Genomic DNA, 21,886 nt, shown 5'->3' on the forward strand with positions numbered 1-21,886 from the left:
AACAGCAAGGGCATTGGTGAATCCAAAAGGCAAATAAAAAACAAGTATTACAAGTAAACAAGTATAAAAAAAAACAACAAGAAACTTCATACAAGTTATTTCCAGTGAGGTGTATATGAACCTGCACAGCCACTATTTTTTCGAGAGTTTTGGCTCGGAAGGGCAAATTTGAAATTAGCCTGAAATTATTTAAAACGGTACGGTCTGAACCATTCTTTTTCAAAACTGGAGTTATTATTGCAGTTTTAAGAGAGGATAGAACAGAACCAGAGATAAGAGAGGAGTGTGCGATATTAACTATCAACGAGCCAAGAGAGGGGAGGGAAAGTTCAACAAGATTAGTGGGTCAAGTTTACACGATGACAGCTGAATTATTGTAGGAAGTTCAAAACTGTTAGAGAGGAAGACAGCTGAGTAGGAGAAAAAACAATTGACCATATCATGAGTTGGCCAAGTTCAGAAGAATACCAGGGGACAGAGCGAGAGAAGGAAACAGTTTGAGTTTTCTATATCTGTATCCAAAAATATCCAGATATTTTACCAAAATCATGTGGTTTAAGGATTTAGTCGGTCTTACACCCGAGATAACACCCTCAGTTCACATGTCAGTGCATATATGACATGGGAAATTGTCTTTATTCATTTGCAGATACAAAGGTGGTTTGTGCATCTGTTTATCTTACAAACATTATTTCACTTTTACTAAGATACAGAATTTCTTTTAAAAAGAAAAAAAAAGTCATAATTCATGTTCACATGGATACAGATCTTAGGATATATTCCAATGGAAATTAACAGTGTAAAGGCAAGACATTTAAAACACGGAAAAGCAAACTAAAAGTACAAATATGCAAACAACAGTAGACTAAAAATATTAGGGAAATTAAAGGAACATGTTGTTTTCCACCCTTTAATATCTACATTTCATTTACATTTTCTACATTTAAAATTGGTGTCTTACTTTGCCAACATCATCCACAATTTCTAAATATCTGATGTAATCTCAGATTTAAACTCCCAAATTTATGAAGTTTATTGTCAATCCAGCTGCAAACTTTTTATTATCAACACTTTTGTCTACCTAACTTTCATGTCTGTAACGAACTAAAGATCTTCTCACTCACATTAACTCATTTAGTGAGATCAGAATCAATTATTCAAAATTTTAATTACTCTACAAAAATCAACATATTAAACACAGTCAGATATAATACAAGGTGAAGTGCTTTTTGAATAAATACCTGTGCAGAAGGCAGCAGAGCCTTTTCATATAGGTGGTAACTATTAAAAATATTACAGTGTATCAAAATGTAAATAATGTGCATTAATGGGGAATACATGGTAGGCTATTGACATTAGCAGAGAAGGAATTATTAAGCGTGTTAAATAAGTTGTGTTAAACAGTCACATGAACAACAATTATTAAACCTTGGGTTTCTGCATGAACTATGGATTGCTACAGGTATGACTCTTTAGTCACATCTCAACAGAATATTAAACAGAAGTGCTTGCCTCTTGTGTCTGGCATGAACAGCCTCCTTCATGGAGGTGTCTACAAACTCGCTGATGTTTTCCTGTGCTGTGACCATTGAACATTTGTAGAAAGCCAATCCATCTGATGCTTATTCAGCTTCATGTCTGGTGTCATTGATTTTTCCCTGATGTAGCTGAACCCACAATTATTGCATGAGATGTAAAAACCTAATTCAGAAACAGTAAGAGTACTGTAAAAAGTAGAAATAGAATGCACTGATTTGTAAATCTCATAAACCTATATGCTGCATGGCATGATTCTGGCATCAGTGTATGAGCTCAGGAACCCTAACAGAAATCACTGTGAAATGCAGGTTAAAGCTCTCTCATCCAAAGATTAAACCATACGTGAACATAATCCATAAATGCCACCGAGTTAAGGCAATGCACTGAGGCAAAGTGCGAAATTCTTCTGTAGCCAGGCAAATCAAAATTTGAACTGTTTTACACTGTGGTTTATGTGTTGCAACTCATGAAGAATAATAAGAGAATTAAAAAATATGGGGGGGTCATCTGGGACACAGACCCAGATCATACCCCTAAATCACGTTTTCTACTTGTGTCCAGTCTGAACTATGCTAAACTGTCACTAAGACTAACAAATGTTCCATATATTCCAAATCCTCCTTGACTTTATGCGTTAATGGTAACAGTAGCTTCATCCTTTTTCTCCTCAGCAGCACCATCATCATGAACCTTATTTTCCTCAGAAGGTTGATCAGATTTGTTATCAGTGCCTGACTGCTTGATCTGTTCATCATCGGGGGGAGAGGAGATGAGAGGTGATTTTTCCTGCGTTTGATTATCATTGGAAGATTTCTCAGATTTCTTATCAGTCCCTACAGTTGAAGCAGGGATTGGTATTACAACAGTGTCATCCTCAAGATCATCTTCTCCAAACTTTTTCCTCTTGAAGCAACCGAGCTTGTGACAGACACAAAGAGAATCATTAGACCAAATAGCAATTTGGTGATCTCAGTGCAGTTATGGAGATTCAGACAACTTGATATAAAGATAACAGTCTTCAGGCTGAGTATAAACTCTCACCTTAAACAGGATGATTGTGATTATGATCAGAAGTAAGAGTCCCAAACCGGCTCCAGTTAAAATGATCAGCATTTTATTTGGGAGGATAAAGAAATCAACCCGAACTTCAGTCTGTTGGCAGAGAAAACACAAGATTTCAAAGTAGTGCCTTACCATTTTTAACATCACTCTAGTAAATAGTTTGAATAATTATAATAATTATTCATGTAAAGACTGAAGGTACCTTTTTTGTTGGAAATTTGAATGGTGTCAAATGGTCTTTATTCTGTGGGTAATAGATATAATAAATTAGGTTTACTGGAAAAGCAATGACAGAAATATGCTGTGGTCAAAATCAAACATACCTCTGGATCGTTCAGCACATACCGAGCGTCGTCATAGCCAACATGTACAGAACTTACAAAGTTAATCTTTCTGCTGTCTCCAGTGTATTTTTTCAGAAAAGCAACATTCTGTAAAGTAAGAGCAGATTAATTAATCTTAAGTAATTTATTATTTTTATATATGTGTAATGTGTATTCTGTGTGTATTTAGTACATACGGCTGCCTGTTGTGCGGCTTCTTTAAAGTGGACTTTTCCCGATAGTGTAAACTCAGCAGATGCATAGTTCTTCAAATTGAAAGTGTTGCAGACGATGGCCACGCACTTATTTTTTGGTAAGCAGTTCTGTTCCACAACCCCAAGAAAATGTTTTAAATGAGACGTATTATTCTTTTCATTACTTCTTCATCTGTCATAAATACACTGCAGTAATTGTGGATACTAATATGATGTTTTAAATTACATCAGTACAGTTGGAAGTATTCTCTAAACACTCAGTTTGATGTCCCTGATAGTTGCTTTATCGAATATTGTCAATACAGAAGAACCAGCTGTTCAAACCTTCTGTTTTTGAGGGGCAGCCAATCCGAAGAAAGTTGGGTTAAGGGAAAGAAAATTAGATAAAGCTTCTTGTTTTAAATGGAGGATGAATTGAGAGGTTGTTGCAAAGTCATTTATAAGATAAGGATTACTTTGAACTGTGCGTCATGTAAAGTTAGTCTAATAGAGTCCAAGCACGAATAAATAAAAGCATTAGCACAACAGCTTCCTTTTAAGGTATTAATAATTTTACAAGACCTCAATATTTTATTAAATCTCTTGTACTTACCTTAAATTTGTGGTTAGTAGCGGCTGTGCACTGTGTTTTGTTCTTAAAGAGAAAAAGTATGGTAAGCTTTAAGGTTCTATATTTTCATATGGAGCAGCAGTGTTCAGACACAAAATTACCTCCTTGACAAAGATTTGATAGCTTTTCATTTCAAAGCTATGCTCCAGTTGAGTTGGGAATTCCAGGGTGATGGTTGCAGGAAACTCCTTAAAACCAGTGTTATCTATCTGTAAATTGTCATAGACAAAATGGTCATTTTAAATAAATACATGTGGAAATATTCAGTTTTCTGATGAGAATCAGATGAAAATACTGATAACAGCCTTGTATCAGTCAGTTACAACCAGTTAGTTTAGTTTAGCAAGAACATGATCGATAATTTTGATTGATCAGCTGAAAACTGAAATCAATACGGGAAAGCCATCAACTCCTCTAATGGCCACTTGAGGCTTGGTCTAAACCACAGACAGTATAAAAGGTGGACGTAGGTTCTGGGTCTGAAAAGTGAAGCCAACAAAGTTCCTTAAACTTGCATTATTTTGAATGGCCTCCAGGGGGCGATACACAGGGTTATGAAAATACTTCTGGCTCTATAGAACCAGTCTATGGAAGAACGGGCCTGAACTCTGGAAACAAATTATTGATAGGCTAACATCTGATTTTGTGTCACCCTGACTAAATGAAGATCAATATGGTTTTAAAACTGCATCTTGACAATTAAAGTATTCAATGAGATCATTGATCACCAGTTGAGTTGGATAGTTTCTTGTTACAGAGTCGTCATGTGTCTTACCCCAGCGGTGCCCGACCCCGGGCCACGGACTGGTACCGGTCCATGAGTCATTTGGTACAGGGCCCCGAGAGTTGAAGCTCGGGTGTGAAATGTATGGTTTTCAGTGTTTTTATCATTAACTCTGTTTCCCTGGGTCTTTCCCCGTGTTGTAGTTGTACACACAACTACAACACGGGAAAAGTAAGATCTTATTTTGAAAGAAATATTTACGCGTTACCATGGTGACCAGAGAGCATTACGGGGCAGAGAGGAGGACGCTAAAGCTACACAATTACACAGAGTTAACGATTATTATTATATTTACGAAATACCGAGTTTTTGTCTTGGTCGTGTCAGTCTATTTTGTTGTATTTATCCGCGACACCTTAAAGACCGGTCCGTGAAAATATTGTTGGACATTAAACCGGTCCGTGGCGCAAAAAAGGTTGTGGACCGCTGTCTTACCCTGTATGTAATGTTCATTTCTTTAGGTGCAGTCTCATCTGAGGTGAAGTTCAGATAGGTAGTGCTGTCTTGGTTCCTGAAAAGATGATCGCAGCATGCCACTGAACAATTATACAACTACTGACTTGTAGAAATAGATTAAACATAAGGATACACATAATATTTTATGTGAATAGTGATACTTACACTGTTAAAATCATTTTAATTTCAAATTGCACTGGGATGCTTTCGGTGAGGGTGCTGGTCCTGTTTGAGTCTTGATTATCACTGAGCGTGAAAAAGACATTTCTAGTAAATATCAAAATAAATATTTTAGAGAAATGTTTATGCAGTAGATTGTTGTACCTTTTTGCTTCAATTATCATGGACATCTTGTCATTCCACTCATAATTATGCATGACATGGAAGGAAGATTGAAACGTTGCCTTTTTGTGGGAAGAAATGAAAAAGATGTTAGGCCTGATTCACAGATGAAGAGAAAAGATGTAAGGAGGAGAAGCTGGAAGCTAAGACTGAAGTTTCAGAGACTTGGTCATTTGTGAAACTTCACTTCTGTCTGTTAGGATGGTATCTGGATGTTTTATGACTCACGTAGGATCTACTGCGATACACAGGCTGGCTCACACCACATATGGTTTTGTTGCGTTCTTCTTGATCCCGGCAGTCGTGCGTTGTTGGTCTTGATGACTGTTTTAAGAAAAGAAAATGGTTGGTATGAGCTGAGACTCTAAAATAAAAGTTTTTACACCTACTGTGACATTTCCTTTGATACACTGCAGGTAACACTAAGTTTAAACTTTTGAAGGTTAAGCTATACTGCATAGTGTAGTGGAGGTCACCGAGGCATTGTATAACCTGACCATCATCACACACACACATATATATATATATACACATATATATATCCTAACCCTAACCCCGTCATGCATATATATGATGTTTAGTCCATCTTAGTAGTTTGAGACAGTTCAGTTAAATGTGCAGAGCTGTCAGCTTTCAGGAAGTTTCTATAATTACATATGAAAATTAATATTTTAATATGAATATTTGTGATATTTTGTCAGCATTTTTCAAAGAACTGTCTAGAGGAAAGATTTTAAGGATGTGGGTATGAAGGGACATTTTAAGATTCTGCCTTTCTCTGTGATAAGCTGACTAGGCTTAACGAAAGGTTGCATAATGTCATCTTTGTCTTTATGGCAGGGCAAATAATTATTTGATTACCTGCTGCATTTATGTTTGAAGAACCATAAAATAACCATGGATTAGCCCAAACCTACACCGGAGCAGCTTGTTAATGATCTGAAGAACAGCATGTGTAAAACACTGTGCCGTAATGAACTAAAATCTTAAAATTTTGAAACACTTGCTTTGATGTTGTCCTAAATTCACACACAGGGGAAGGATGCAACTGAACATCACTTTAACCTGACAAGAGCAGGTGAGAAGAAATATCGTGCTATGCTTCACGGTGGACTGACTTTGCATTTCTAAGAACTAAATGAGTATAATATGCTTAAAAAATACTTATAAAAAAGACATTATATTCAACCTGTCGCAATCTGTTCATGTCTGTAAGCGATATCAAATACTGCCAATCTCAAAATGTTCTAGAAGTCCGTGATGACAAAAATAACGTATTCATCAGTAAAACACAGTAAACTTGCCAACATGTCTCCAAAAACCGTCTGCTCATAACCTTGTTGATGCTGAGCTCTGTTTTGATGTGCAAATGAAAATAGATTGCATGCATTTAGTTTCTCCTGCATTTTATTACACAGTGGTCACTATACGAGGATCAGTCAGTGATCACTTCACTGAGCTGAACATGCACCATCAATGAAGGGAACAACTGATCCTCTTAAAATGGGTTTGTATAGATGTATGCATTGAGTGGCTCCAGTAAGGTTATCTGCTTTTTTCATTTTAAAAAAAAGCAGTTTTCCACCAAAGTATTATTTTATTCTTATGGTTTTCATTCATTTGTAATTAGACCCAACAGATATGAGTAACCTTTCATTTAATTTCCCTTTTCCCAGCAAAAACATTGGTTAAGATTGTGAGTTTTAGGATTTTAAGACATAAGCAGAAAGAAGAGGAAATGCATTACTGGACAACCACAGGAAGGAAGTTAAGGCAACTTATCAGATTTTGTGCAACACAGCACAGAAATGCACATAAAATCGAGTTCCCTGCAACCTGTAAACTCTATTGTGTATAACCAGGTTGTCCTATAAGCTTTGTGAAAAGCCTTCAGTTAATCCAAAATACTGCAGTGAGATTACTGAAAGGACTAGAAAGACAGCGCCTATTTCTCCCATACGGCTCTCTGTTAAATGTAGAATTTAAACTCCTCTTCATCATATGCAAGGTCTTGTATGCGATGAGTGTTAATCCATTTTGAGACATAATTTTACAGTTTAATATTCATTTCCACCGCTTGTATCCTCAATCTCGTTCTATCACTCACTACCCACAGCTCGTGACCATAGGTTTTTCTGAAAAGTGGCATTTCAGAAATACTGTGTTTCTGAAAAATACAGTAGTTCTCATCATTGCTACACTAACAACATTCAAATTTATTGTCAACTGACTGATGATCTGTCATTGTCACTGCACTCCTTGTTGGCTTGCCTGAGAGAGGTCAAAGATTGGCTGTCGGATAATTCTCTCATTTTAAATGAGAAAACAAAATGAAATTATGGTGTTCAATAGCCATGTTCCTCGAGACCAGCTTGTTGCCTCTTGCTAACTCTCACTCTCTCCCGGGTGTCTATTTGGATATCTCCTCCATCTGTAGTTAAATCTGGCTTCTTTCAATTTCGCTAGATTTCTAAAGCTAAGCATTATATACCACACAGGAACCTCGAAAAAGGTATCCATGCTTTTGTGACCTCTGGGTTAGACTGTTGCAATTCTCTTTACTGTGGTCTCCAATAGGGATGGGTATCGAAAACCGGTTCTTGTTGAGAGCCGGTTCCCACTGTTTCAATTCCTTGGAATTGTTTGCCATTTTTGCAAACGATTCCCTTATCGATTCCAGTCGCCCCGAATGAGGTCACCACGTCGCGGAACGTCATTTATCTGGCAGGAAACACGGCGCCTAAGCGGCTTAAACGCTCAAAAGTTTGGTTATACTTTACGAGAACGGATGACAACAGGGCAACTTGCAATACTTGCAAAGTAGATGTTTCATTTAACGGAGGAAACACTACGAATATGCAAAAGCATTTGCTCACAAAACACACGATGACCTTAAATGAATGTCGTGTTTTTAATTCGCTCCGGACTCGTGAATCTCAACCCAGCAGCAGCGGTAACGTTTGCACGTCCTCTCCCGTTAATGCGGCAGGTAAATAATCAACTAACAGTGCATATTATGTTAGCGCGATCTGCCTTATTACAAACCTGCCATTACTGTGCATTGAGGTGACCATGATGAGACAGAGTCTGGCTCAGATGCTGGCAGTTCTCACTGCAGTCTACCGGTAGCGTCTCCTTTCAGGCCAGGATAGACGAATGTCACCGAGCAGTGACTGAGTTTGTGGTCAAAGGCTTGCACCCGTTTGCCACAGCAGATGATTTTCGGTAAGTGAATGTGTTTAATTGTAGGCAGGGACATTACTGAATATTCTTGTGTAATTGCTACAGAATAATTTATGTTATACTTTGTTATTGCTACAGAAGAATATTTATTTTATTATTTTACATTTTTTTTCCTGGGGACCCTGTGACGCCCCATTGAAGAGCTGTAGGCTGGATCTCTTAAGATCTCACTGTTGGGTTTGTAAGGCCATGTTACTCCTAAGTTTCTATCTTGTTCAAAGAGAAGATATAAAACAAAGTTCTAAGCTAATCGACCTTAGTGTTCTCCTTTTTAAAAAAGAATCGATAAAGAATCGAATCGTTAAACAGAATCGAAAATGGAATCGGAATCGTGAAAATCTTATCAATACCCATCCCTAGTCTCCAATCTGTCTCTCTTCATAGGCTACAGCTTGTTCAGAATGCTGTGGCTCGCCTTCTTACTGGAGCTAAAAAAATTTGATCCTATCACTCCCGTTCTTGTTGATTTACATTGGTTACTTATCAAATATCATTAAAAATTTTGCTACTCACTTTAAAACTCTGAATAATTTTGCACCCAGTTGTCTCACTGAACTTCTCAATCTGTACACTCCTTGTCGTGCGTGATGGCCCAAACTAAGTTTAGGCTGAAAACTAGAGATGGCACGATACCACTTTTTTATGTCCGATACCGATACCGATATCATAAATTTGGATATCTGCCGATACCGATATGAATCCGATATAGTGTTTTTTAATCAACAAAACTGTTTTTTAAAATATCTTGCTGCATTTTGCAAGTCTGCAAGTTCATACTCAAGTTTAAAACAACAACTACACTAAAGCTATTCTGTTATACCTGTATACAAAAAAAATATTTCATAGTTCAGCAATACTGATCAATCTAATAAACTTAGACCTACACCATCCTCCCTATTCTGGTATTTTAAAGAGTACTTAGCGTAAATATTAAGCAACCTAACTAATAGGGTTCCAACTCCCAGCAACAACAAAAATAAATTAAAGCTGCAAGCAGCGTTATGAGGGCCCTCGCACCCCCGGCACGTCGAGCCACTGCCAACACCTCAAACTGGCACGTCCGATGTGATGTCACATTGATGGATTTCATGCTTTTAATCACCAGCTAACATTTCATCTTATTCAACCAGGATTATAGTCATGCCACTAGGTGGCGCTCTAACCATTATTGACAAATAGCATAACAAACATTTCCAAGCTCGAGTCTCATCACACCTGCGACCTTTGGGAGAGATTGGACATTGTGTTTTTTAGTGACAGCAGATTACTGCTTTTTGCGAGTGATTGAAACTCTACGTGCCGCCATGACCACCCCGTTTCCCTGAACGGAAAAAGCTTCGCAATTTAACATCACAAAGGTCTTTAGATTCCACACACTGAAGAATGCTTCAAGATGATGAAATCCCTTGGAGGAGTTCGTCAAAGTATGAGGCCTGAAAAGGGGGGAAAATGTCATCAAAATTACACATTAATTTTAAAATGGCTGACTTCCTGTTGGATTTGGGATATTGCTCCAAGAGACTTTTTTGTACACCTTGATATCTTACACAAGCTTACCAAGTGTCAGACTCATAGATGAAACACAGAGCAGGGGCTGATGTTTTGAAATATTGTAGGGGGCGCTGTGGAGCCATTTTGCGCTATTCAAGGAAAATGGTTACATAACAACAATGCCTTCATCCATTTGGAGGTGTGTGCCAAATTTCAAGCCTCTATAAACTTTCCAAGCCCCTCAAAAGCCACTTCATCTTTCATGATGAACCGCGTTGCCACCAGGGTGCGCCGTTCAGTTTAAAGTCACAATTTTTGCACTGAAGCATCACGAGGGACTGATGGTGATATTCACCGCTTTTGAGGTGGCCACGATCAACCTGTGAAAATCAGTACAACAAAGTTAAAGCCATGACATTTCCTGTTGCCACTAGGTGGCGCTGTCCGTATTTCCGACAATGGGCATATCAATCTGTTCAGGGCGGGTCTGACATTGTGCCTGTAAAGTCTGGTACTGATCAGACTGGATTTCATTGAGTTATACTAATTTGTTTCTTCATGGCGTGACATCAAAGTTCGCCATGCTGCTGGGGTCACACCCTTTCGTGAAAAGTCACAGTTTTCACTGTAACCCAAGACCAACTCCTTAAGGCTTTCCTGGAGAAATTTGAGGCTGCAGATGTCACCCATCACAATACTGTACCCCAAAGTGTAAAACATGACATTTCCTGTTCCCACTAGGTGGCGCTATCCTTGATGTCAAATATGGCAGTTGAAATATGTTCAGGGGTGGAGCCTTATCATATGTGTGCTCTTTGGTCCAGATCGGAACATGTATGACAGAATGAGAGGCAATAAGATTTTCATGGCGAGTCATCAAAATTCGCCATGGCGCCACGGCCTCATAGTATTGTGAAAACTCAAAAGCTCCGCAATTTAACATGGCACAAGGGTGTAGTTGACACTGTCCAAATTTGAAGCTTATAGGACCAAATCCCAAGGAGGAGTTCGTTAAAGTTCGAGGCATGGAAATGGCAAAATTAGAGCCAAAATGTCACCTTCTCTTCCAAATGGCGGACTTCCTGTTGGGTTTGCGTCAATGGGCCCACAGACTTTTTTGTTCGTCTTGGCATGATACACATGTGTGCCAAATTTCATACATGTAGCTCAAACGATGTGGTCGTAGGGCTGCATTATACAAGGCATAGGTGGCGCTGTAGAGCCATTTCCCAGTGCTCATATGTAAAACCATTAAAATACAAAATTTTTCACCAGACCTGGCATGAGTGCAAAATTTCATGAGTTTTTGAGCATATTTAGGCCCTCAAAAAGGCCCTTGTTTGGGGTGAATAATAATAATAATAATAATTAAAGCTGCAAGCAGCGTTATGAGGGCCCTCGCACCCCCGGCGCGTCGAGCCACGCCCAACACCTGAAACCAGCACGTCCAATGTGATGTCACATTGATGGAATTCATGCATTTAACCACCAGCTAACATTTCATCTCATTGAACCATGATTATAGTCGTCCCACTAGGTGGCGCTCTAACTATTACTGACAAATGGCATAACAAACATTTCCGAGCTCGAGTCTCATCACACCTGCGACGTTTGGGAGAGATTGGATATTGTGTTTTTGAGTGACAGCAGATTACTGCTTTTTGGTGAGTGATTGAAACTCTAAGTGCCGCCATGACCACCCCGTTTCCCTGAACGTAAAAAGCTTCGCAATTTAACATCACAAAGGTCTTTAGATTCCACAAACTTCAGATCGGTCCAATCTGATGAAATCCCTTGGAGGAGTTCGTCAAAGTATGAAGCCTGAAAAGAGGGGAAAATGTCGCCAAAATTACACATGAATTTTAAAATGGCTGACTTCCTGTTGGATTTGGGATATTGCTCCAAGAGACTTTTTTGTACATCTTAATATCTTCCATGAGCTTTCCAAGTTTCAGACTCATAGATAAAACACAGAGCAGGGGCTGATATTTTGAAACTTTGTAGGGGGCGCTGTGGAGCAATTTCGCGCTATTCAATGAAAATGATCATATGACAACAAAGCCTTCATCAATTTGGGGGTGTGTGCCAAATTTAAAGCCTCTATAAACTTTCCAAGCCCCTCAAAAGCCACTTCATCTTTCATGTTGAACCGCGTTGCCACCAGGGTGCGCCGTTCAGTGTAAAGTCACAATTTTTGCACTGAAGCATCACGAGGGACTGATGGTGATATTCACCGCTTTTGAGGTGGCCACGATGAACCTGTGAAAATCAGTACAACAAAATTAAAGCCATGACATTTCCTGTGGCCACTAGGTGGCGCTGTCCGTATTTCCGACAATGGGCACGTCAATCTGTTCAGGGCGGGTCTGACATCATGCCTGTAAAGTCTGGTACTGATCAGACTGGATTTCATTGAGTTATACTAATTTGTTTCTTCATGGCGTGACATCAAAGTTCGCCATGCTGCTGGGGTCACACCCTTTTGCGAAAAGTCACAGTTTTCACTGTAACCCAAGACCAACTCCTTAAGGCTTTCCTGGAGAAATTTGAGGCTGCAGGTGTCACCCATCACTATACTGTACCCCAAAGTGTAAAACATGACATTTCCTGTTCCCACTAGGTGGCGCTGTCCCTGGTGTCAAATATGGCAGTTGAAATATGTTTAGGGGTGGAGCCTTATCATATGTGTTCACTTTGGTCAAGGTCAGAAAATGTATGACAAAATGAGAGGCAATAAGATTTTCATGGCGAGTCATCGAAATTCGCCATGGCGCCACGGCCTCATAGTATTGTGAAAACTCAAAAGCTCCGCAATTTAACATGGCACAAGGGTGTAGTTGACACTGTCCAAATTTGAAGGTTATGAAATGAAACCCCAAGGAGGAGTTCGCAAAAGTTCGAGGCATGGAAATGGCAAAATTAGAGCCAAAATGTCACCTTCTCTTCCAAATGGCGGACTTCCTGTTGGGTTTGCGTCAATGGGCCCACTGACTTTTTTGTTCGTCTTGGCATGATACACATGTGTGCCAAATTTCATACATGTAGCTCAAACCATGTGGTCGTAGGGCTGCATTTAACAAGGCATAGGTGGCGCTCTAGAGCCATTTCCCAGTGCTCATATGTAAAACCATTAAAATACAAAATTTTTCACCAGACCTGGCATGTGTGCGAAATTTCATGAGTTTTTGAGCATGTTTAGGCCCTCAAAAAGGACCTTGTTTCGCCTGAATAATAATAATAATAATAATAATAATAATAATTAAAGCTGCAAGCAGCGTTATGAGGGCCCTCGCACCCCCGGCACGTCGAGCCACTGCCAACACCTAAAACCAGCACGTCCGATCTGATGTCACATTGATGGAATTCATGCATTTAACCACCAGCTAACATTTCAACTCATTCATTCATGATTAGCTAGTCGTTCCACTAGGTGGCACTCTAACCATTATGTACAAATGGCATAACAAACATTTCCGAACTCGAGTCTCATTATGCCTGCGACCTTTGGGTAAGATTGGACATTGTGTTTTTGAGTAACAGCAGATTACTGCGTTTTGGCGAGTGATTGAGAGTCTACGTGCCGCCATAACCACCCCGTTTCCCTGAACGTAAAAAGCTTCGCAATTTAACAACACAAAGGTCTTTGGATTCCACACACTGAAGAATAGTGCAATCTGATGAAATCCCTTGGAGGAGTTCGTCAAAGAACGATGCCTGAAAAGAGGGGAAAATGTTGCCAAAATTGCACATTAATTTTAAAATGGCTGACTTCCTGTTGGATTTGGGATATTGCTCCAAGAGACTTTTTTGTACATCTTGATATCTCCTATAAGCTTACCAGGTTTCAGACTCATAGATGAAACACAGAGCTGGGGCTGTGGTTTTGAAATTTCGTAGGGGGCGCTGTGGAGCCATTTCGCGCTATTCAATGAAAATGATCACATGACAACAAAGCCTTCATCCATTTGGAGGTGTGTGCCAAATTTCAAGCCTCTATATACTTTCCAAGCCCCTCAAAAGCCACTTCATCTTTCATGATGAACCGCGTTGCCACCAGGGTGCGCCGTTCAGTTTAAAGTCACAATTTTTGCACTGAAGCATCACGAGGGACTGATGGGGATATTCACCGCTTTTGAGGTGGCCACGATGAACCTGTGAAAATCAGTACAACAAAATTAAAGCCATGACATTTCCTGTTGCCACTAGGTGGCGCTGTCCGTATTTCCGACAATGGGCACATCAATCTGTTCAGGGCGGGTCTGACATCATGCCTGTAAAGTCTGGTACTGATCAGACTGGATTTCATTGAGTTATACTAATTTGTTTCTTCATGGCGTGACATCAAAGTTCGCCATGCTGCTGGGGTCACACCCTTTCGCGAAAACTCACAGTTTTCACTGTAACCCAAGACCAACTCCTTAAGGCTTTCCTGGAGAAATTTGAGGCTGCAGATGTCACCCATCACTATACTGTACCCCAAAGTGTAAAACATGACATTTCCTGTTCCCACCAGGTGGCGCTGTCCTTGATGTCAAATATGGCAGTTGAAATATGTTCAGGGGTGGAGCCTTATCATATGTGTTCACTTTGGTCAAGGTCAGAAAATGTATGACAAAATGAGAGGCAATAAGATTTTGATGGCGAGTCATCGAAATTCGCCATGGCGCCACGGCCTCATAGTATTGTGAAAACTCAAAAGCTCCGCAATTTAACATGGCACAAGGGTGTAGTTGACACTGTCCAAATTTGAAGGTTATGAAATGAAACCCCAAGGAGGAGTTCGCAAAAGTTCGAGGCATGGAAATGGCAAAATTAGAGCCAAAATGTCACCTTCTCTTCCAAATGGCGGACTTCCTGTTGGGTTTGCGTCAATGGGCCCACAGACATTTTTGTTCGTCTTGGCATGATACACATGTGTGCCAAATTTCATACATGTAGCTCAAACGATGTGGTCGTAGGGCTGCATTTAACAAGGCATAGGTGGCGCTGTAGAGCCATTTCCCAGTGCTCATATGTAAAACCATTAAAATACAAAATTTTTCACCAGACCTGGGATGTGTGCAAAATTTCATGAGTTTTTGAGCATGTTTAGGCCCTCAAAAAGGCCCTTGTTTCGCCTGAATAATAATAATAATAATAATAATTAAAGCTGCAAGCAGCGTTATGAGGGCCCTCGCACCCCCGGCACGTCGAGCCACTGCCAACACCTCAAACCGGCACGTCCGATGTGATGTCACATTGATGGATTTCATGCTTTTAATCACCAGCTAACATTTCATCTTATTCAACCAGGATTATAGTCATGCCACTAGGTGGCGCTCTAACCATTATTGACAAATAGCATAACAAACATTTCCAAGCTCGAGTCTCATCACACCTGCGACCTTTGGGAGAGATTGGACATTGTGTTTTTTAGTGACAGCAGATTACTGCTTTTTGCGAGTGATTGAAACTCTACGTGCCGCCATGACCACCCCGTTTCCCTGAACGGAAAAAGCTTCGCAATTTAACATCACAAAGGTCTTTAGATTCTACACACTGAAGAATGCTTCAATATGATGAAATCCCTTGGAGGAGTTCGTCAAAGTATGAGGCCTGAAAAGGGGGGAAAATGTCATCAAATTTACACATTAATTTTAAAATGGCTGACTTCCTGTTGGATTTGGGATATTGCTCCAAGAGACTTTTTTGTACATCTTGATATCTTACACAAGCTTACCAAGTGTCAGACTCATAGATGAAACACAGAGCAGGGGCTGATGTTTTGAAATATTGTAGGGGGCGCTGTGGAGCCATTTTGCGCTATTCAAGGAAAATGGTTACATAACAACAATGCCTTCATCCATTTGGAGGTGTGTGCCAAATTTCAAGCCTCTATAAACTTTCCAAGCCCCTCAAAAGCCACTTCATCTTTCATGATGAACCGCGTTGCCACCAGGGTGCGCCGTTCAGTTTAAAGTCACAATTTTTGCACTGAAGCATCACGAGGGACTGATGGTGATATTCACCGCTTTTGAGGTGGCCACGATCAACCTGTGAAAATTAGTACAACAAAGTTAAAGCCATGACATTTCCTGTTGCCACTAGGTGGCGCTGTCCGTATTTCCGACAATGGGCATATCAATCTGTTCAGGGCGGGTCTGACATCATGCCTGTAAAGTCTGGTACTGATCAGACTGGATTTCATTGAGTTATACTAATTTGTTTCTTCATGGCGTGACATCAAAGTTCGCCATGCTGCTGGGGTCACACCCTTTCACGAAAAGTCACAGTTTTCACTGGAACCCAAGACCAACTCCTTAAGACTTTCCTGGAGAAATTTGAGGCTGCAGATGTCACCCATCACTATACTGTACCCCAAAGTGTAAAACATGACATTTCCTGTTCCCACTAGGTGGCGCTGTCCTTGATGTCAAATATGGCAGTTGAAATATGTTCAGGGCTGGAGCCTTATCATATGTGTGCTCTTTGGTCCAGATCGGAACATGTATGACAGAATGAGAGGCAATAAGATTTTCATGGCGAGTCATCAAAATTCGCCATGGCGCCACGGCCTCATACTATTGTGAAAACTCAAAAGCTCCGCAATTTAACATGGCACAAGGGTGTAGTTGACACTGTCCAAATTTGAAGCTTATAGGACCAAATCCCAAGGAGGAGTTCGTTAAAGTTCGAGGCATGGAAATGGCAAAATTAGAGCCAAAATGTCACCTTCTCTTCCAAATGGCGGACTTCCTGTTGGGTTTGCGTCAATGGGCCCACAGACTTTTTTGTTCGTCTTGGCATGATACACATGTGTACCAAATTTCATACATGTAGCTCAAACGATGTGGTCGTAGGGCTGCATTTAACAAGGCATAGGTGGCGCTGTCGAGCCATTTCCCAGTGCTCATATGTAAAACCATTAAAATACAAAATTTTTCACCAAACCTGGCATGTGTGCAAAATTTCATGAGTTTTTGAGCATGTTTAGGCCCTCAAAAAGGCCCTTGTTTGGGGTGAATAATAATAATAATAATAATAATAATAATTAAAGCTGCAAGCAGCGTTATGAGGGCCCTCGCACCCCATCGCGTCGAGCCACGCCCAACACCTACAACCAGCACCTCCGATCTGATGTCACATTGATGGAATTCATGCATTTAACCACCAGCTAACATTTCATCTCATTCAACCATCATTATAGTCGTCCCACTAGGTGGCGCTCTAACCATTACTGACAAATGGCATAACAAACACTTCCAAGCTCGAGTCTCATCACACCTGAGACGTTTGGGAGAGATTGGACATTGTGTTTTTGAGTGACAGCAGATTACTGCTTTTTGGCGAGTGATTCAAACTCTAAGTGCCGCCATAACCACCCCGTTTCCCTGGACGTAAAAAGCTTCGCAATTTAACATCACAAAGGTCTTTAGATTCCACACACTGGAGAATGGTTCAATATGATGAAATCCCTTGGAGGAGTTCGTCAAAGTATGAAGCCTGAAAAGAGGAGAAAATGTCGCCAAAATTGCACATTAATTTTAAAATGGCTGACTTCCTGTTGGATTTTGGATATTGCTCCAAGAGACTTTTTTGTACATCTTGATATCTCCTATAAGCCTACCAGGTTTCAGATTCATACATAAAACACAGAGCTGGGGCTGTGGTTTTGAAATTTTGTAGGGGGCGCTGTGGAGCCATTTTGGGATATTCAATGAAAATGATCACATAACAACAAAGCCTTCGTCACATTGGAGGTGTGTGCCAAATTTCAAGCCTCTATAAACTTGCCAAGACCCTCAAAAGCCACTTCATCTTTCATCGTGAACAGCGTTGCCACCAGGGTGCGGCGTTCAGTTTAAAGTCACAATTTTTGCACTGAAGCATCACAAGGGACTGATGGTGATATTCACCGCTTTTGAGGTGGCCACGATGAACCTGTGAAAATCAGTACAACAAAATTAAAGCCATGACATTTCCTGTTCCCACTAGGTGGCGCTGTCCGTATTCCCGACAATGGGCACATCAATCTGTTCAGGGCGGGTCTGACATCATGCCTGTAAAGTCTGGTACTGATCAGACTGGATTTCATTGAGTTATACTAATTTGTTTCTTCATGGTGTGACATCAAAGTTCGCCATGCCGCTGGGGTCACACCCTTTTGCGAAAAGTCACAGTTTTCACTGTAACCCAAGACCAACTCCTTAAGGCTTTCCTGGAGAAATTTGAGGCTGCAGATGTCACCCATCACAATACTGTACCCCAAAGTGTAAAACATGACATTTCCTGTTCCCACTAGGTGGCGCTGTCCTTGATGTCAAATATGGCAGTTGAAATATGTTCAGGGGTGGAGCCTTATCATATGTGTGCTCTTTGGTCCAGATCGGAACATGTATGACAGAATGAGAGGCAATAAGATTTTCATGGCGAGTCATCGAAATTCGCCATGGCGCCACGGCCTCATAGTATTGTGAAAACTCAAAAGCTCCGCAATTTAATATGGCACAAGGGTGTAGTTGACACTGTCCAAATTTGAAGTTTATAGGACCAAATCCCAAGGAGGAGTTCGTTAAAGTACAAGGCATGGAAACGGTAAAATCAGACCCAAAATGTCACCTTCTCTTCCAAATGGCGGACTTCCTGTTGGGTTTGCGTCAATGGGCCCACAGACTTTTTTGTACGTCTTGGCATGATACACATGTGTGCCAAATTTCATACGTGTAGCTCAAACGATGTGGTCGTAGGGCTGCATTTAACAAGGCATAGGTGGCGCTGTAGAGCCATTTCCCAGTGCTCATAAGTAAAACCATTAAAATACAAAATTTTTCACCAGACCTGGCATGTGTGCAAAATTTCATGAGTTTTTGAGCATGTTTAGGCCCTCAAAAAGGCCCTTGTTTGGGGTGAATAATAATAATAATAATAATAATAATAATAATAATAATAATAATAATTAAAGCTGCAAGCAGCGTTATGAGGGCCCTCGCACCCCCGGCGTGTTGAGCCATGCCCAACACCTGAAACCAGCACGTCCGATCTGATGTCACATTGATGGAATTCATGCATTTAACCACCAGCTAACATTTCAACTCATTCATTCATGATTAGTTAGTCGTTCCACTAGGTGGCGCTCTAACCATTATGTACAAATGGCATAACAAACACTTCCGAGCTCGAGTCTAATCACACCTGAGACGTTTGGGAGAGATTGGACATTGTGTTTTTGAGTGACAGCAGATTACTGCTTTTTGGTGAGTGATTGAAACTCTAAGTGCCGCCATGACCACCCCGTTTCCCTGGACGTAAAAAGCTTCGCAATTTAACAACACAAAGGTCTTTGGATTCGACACACTGAAGAATAGTTCAATCTGATGAAATCCCTTGGAGGAGTTCGTGAAAGTATGAGGCCTGAAAAGAGGAGAAAATGTCGCCAAAATTACACATTAATTTTAAAACGACTGACTTCCTGTTGGATTTGGGATATTGCTCCAAGAGACTTTTTTGTAGATCTTGATATCTCCTATAAGCTTACCAAGTTTCAGACTCATAGATAAAACACAGAGCAGGGGCTGATATTTTGGAATATTGTAGGGGGCGCCGTGGAGCCATTTTGCGCTATTCAAGGAAAATGGTCACATGACAACAAAGCCTTGATCCCTTTGGAGGTGTGTGCTAAATTTAAAGCCTCTATAAACTTTCCAAGCCCCTCAAAAGCCACTTCATCTTTCATGGTGGACGGCGTTGCCACCAGGGTGCGCCGTTCAGTTTAAAGTCACAATTTTGGCACTGAAGCATCACGAGGGACTGATGGTGATATTCACCGCTTTTGAGGTGGCCAAGATGAACCTGTGAAAATCAGTACAACAAAATTAAAGCCATGACATTTCCTGTTGCCACTAGGTGGCGCTGTCCGTATTCCCGACAATGGGCACATCAATCTGTTCAGGGCGGGTCTGACATCATGCCTGTAAAGTCTGGTACTGATCAGACTGGATTTCATTGAGTTATACTAATTTGTTTCTTCATGGCGTGACATCAAAGTTCGCCATGCCGCTGGGGTCACACCCTTTTGCGAAAAGTCACAGTTTTCACTGTAACCCAAGACCAACTCCTTAAGGCTTTCCTGGAGAAATTTGAGGCTGCAGATGTCACCCATCACTATACTGTACCCCAAAGTGTAAAACATGACATTTCCTGTTCCCACTAGGTGGCGCTGTCCCTGATGTAAAATATGGCAGTTGTAATATGTTCAGGGGTGGAGCCTTATCATATGTGTTCACTTTGGTCAAGGTCAGAAAATGTATGACAGAATGAGAGGCAATAAGATTTTCATGGCGAGTCATCGAAATTCGCCGTGGCGCCACGGCCTCATAGTATTGTGAAAACTCAAAAGCTCCGCAATTTAACATGGCATAAGGGTGTAGTTGGCACTGACCAAATATGAAGGTTATGAAATCAAACCCCAAGGAGGAGTTCGTTAAAGTTCGAGGCATGGAAACGGTAAAATCAGAGCCAAAATGTCACATTCAATCCAAAATGGCGGACTTCCTGTTGGGTTTAGGACATTGCCATAATAGACTTTTTTGTTCGACTCTGAACGTTATATAGGTGTACCGACTTTCAAACATGTAGGTGATACCCATACTGGGGGCTCGCGTTTTTCATTTTTCTAGGTGGCGCTACTGAGCTAATTTTCCCTGGCCATGTTTGAGAACATTAAAATACGTAAATTTTCACCAGACCTGACGCGTGTGCAAAATTTCATGAGTTTTCGAGCATGTTTAGGTCCTCAAAAGGCCGATTCATTTGCCGAAATAATAATAATAATAATAATAATAATAATAATAATAATAATAAACAGAGCAATTACAATAGGGCCTTCGCACTGTCAGTGCTCGGGCCCTAATAATAATAATAATAATAATAATAATAATAATAATAATAATAATAATAAGAAACGGAGCAGATACAATAGGGCCTTCGCACTCTCGGTGCTCGGGCCCTAATAATAATAATAATAATTAAAGCTGCAAGCAGCGTTATGAGGGCCCTCGCACCCCCGGCACGTCGAGCCACTGCCAACACCTCAAACCGGCACGTCCGATGTGATGTCACATTGATGGATTTCATGCTTTTAATCACCAGCTAACATTTCATCTTATTCAACCAGGATTATAGTCATGCCACTAGGTGGCGCTCTAACCATTATTGACAAATAGCATAACAAACATTTCCAAGCTCGAGTCTCATCACACCTGCGACCTTTGGGAGAGATTGGACATTGTGTTTTTTAGTGACAGCAGATTACTGCTTTTTGCGAGTGATTGAAACTCTACGTGCCGCCATGACCACCCCGTTTCCCTGAACGGAAAAAGCTTCGCAATTTAACATCACAAAGGTCTTTAGATTCTACACACTGAAGAATGCTTCAATATGATGAAATCCCTTGGAGGAGTTCGTCAAAGTATGAAGCCTGAAAAGAGGGGAAAATGTCATCAAAATTACACATTAATTTTAAAATGGCTGACTTCCTGTTGGATTTGGGATATTGCTCCAAGAGACTTTTTTGTACATCTTGATATCTTACACAAGCTTACCAAGTGTCAGACTCATAGATGAAACACAGAGCAGGGGCTGATGTTTTGAAATATTGTAGGGGGCGCTGTGGAGCCATTTTGCGCTATTCAAGGAAAATGGTTACATAACAACAATGCTTTCATCCATTTGGAGGTGTGTGCCAAATTTCAAGCCTCTATAAACTTTCCAAGCCCCTCAAAAGCCACTTCATCTTTCATGATGAACTGCGTTGCCACCAGGGTGCGCCGTTCAGTTTAAAGTC

General features: G+C 40.6%; 1 protein-coding gene across 1 annotated transcript in view; it reads right to left on the reverse strand.

Annotated features, from left to right (window-relative positions):
* Positions 1 to 605: 605 nt before the first annotated feature.
* Positions 606 to 21,886, reverse strand: part of LOC145429193 (integrin alpha-M-like) — a 55,887-nt gene continuing 34,606 nt past the window's right edge. Inside the window, exons 21-31 of the mRNA XM_080302320.1 lie at positions 5,560 to 5,655; positions 5,314 to 5,393; positions 5,155 to 5,235; positions 4,969 to 5,044; positions 3,851 to 3,958; positions 3,732 to 3,773; positions 3,122 to 3,247; positions 2,925 to 3,032; positions 2,804 to 2,845; positions 2,581 to 2,691; positions 606 to 2,457 (exon numbers count right to left, since the gene is read on the reverse strand). Of these exons, the coding sequence (XP_080158446.1) occupies positions 2,167 to 2,457; positions 2,581 to 2,691; positions 2,804 to 2,845; positions 2,925 to 3,032; positions 3,122 to 3,247; positions 3,732 to 3,773; positions 3,851 to 3,958; positions 4,969 to 5,044; positions 5,155 to 5,235; positions 5,314 to 5,393; positions 5,560 to 5,655 (1,161 nt within the window). The 3' untranslated portion in view covers positions 606 to 2,166. The remainder of the gene's footprint in view (positions 2,458 to 2,580; positions 2,692 to 2,803; positions 2,846 to 2,924; positions 3,033 to 3,121; positions 3,248 to 3,731; positions 3,774 to 3,850; positions 3,959 to 4,968; positions 5,045 to 5,154; positions 5,236 to 5,313; positions 5,394 to 5,559; positions 5,656 to 21,886) is intronic.

The sequence above is a fragment of the Astatotilapia calliptera genome, chromosome 6 (assembly GCF_964374335.1).
Source record: "Astatotilapia calliptera chromosome 6, fAstCal68.1, whole genome shotgun sequence".
Lineage (NCBI taxonomy): Eukaryota > Metazoa > Chordata > Actinopteri > Cichliformes > Cichlidae > Astatotilapia > Astatotilapia calliptera.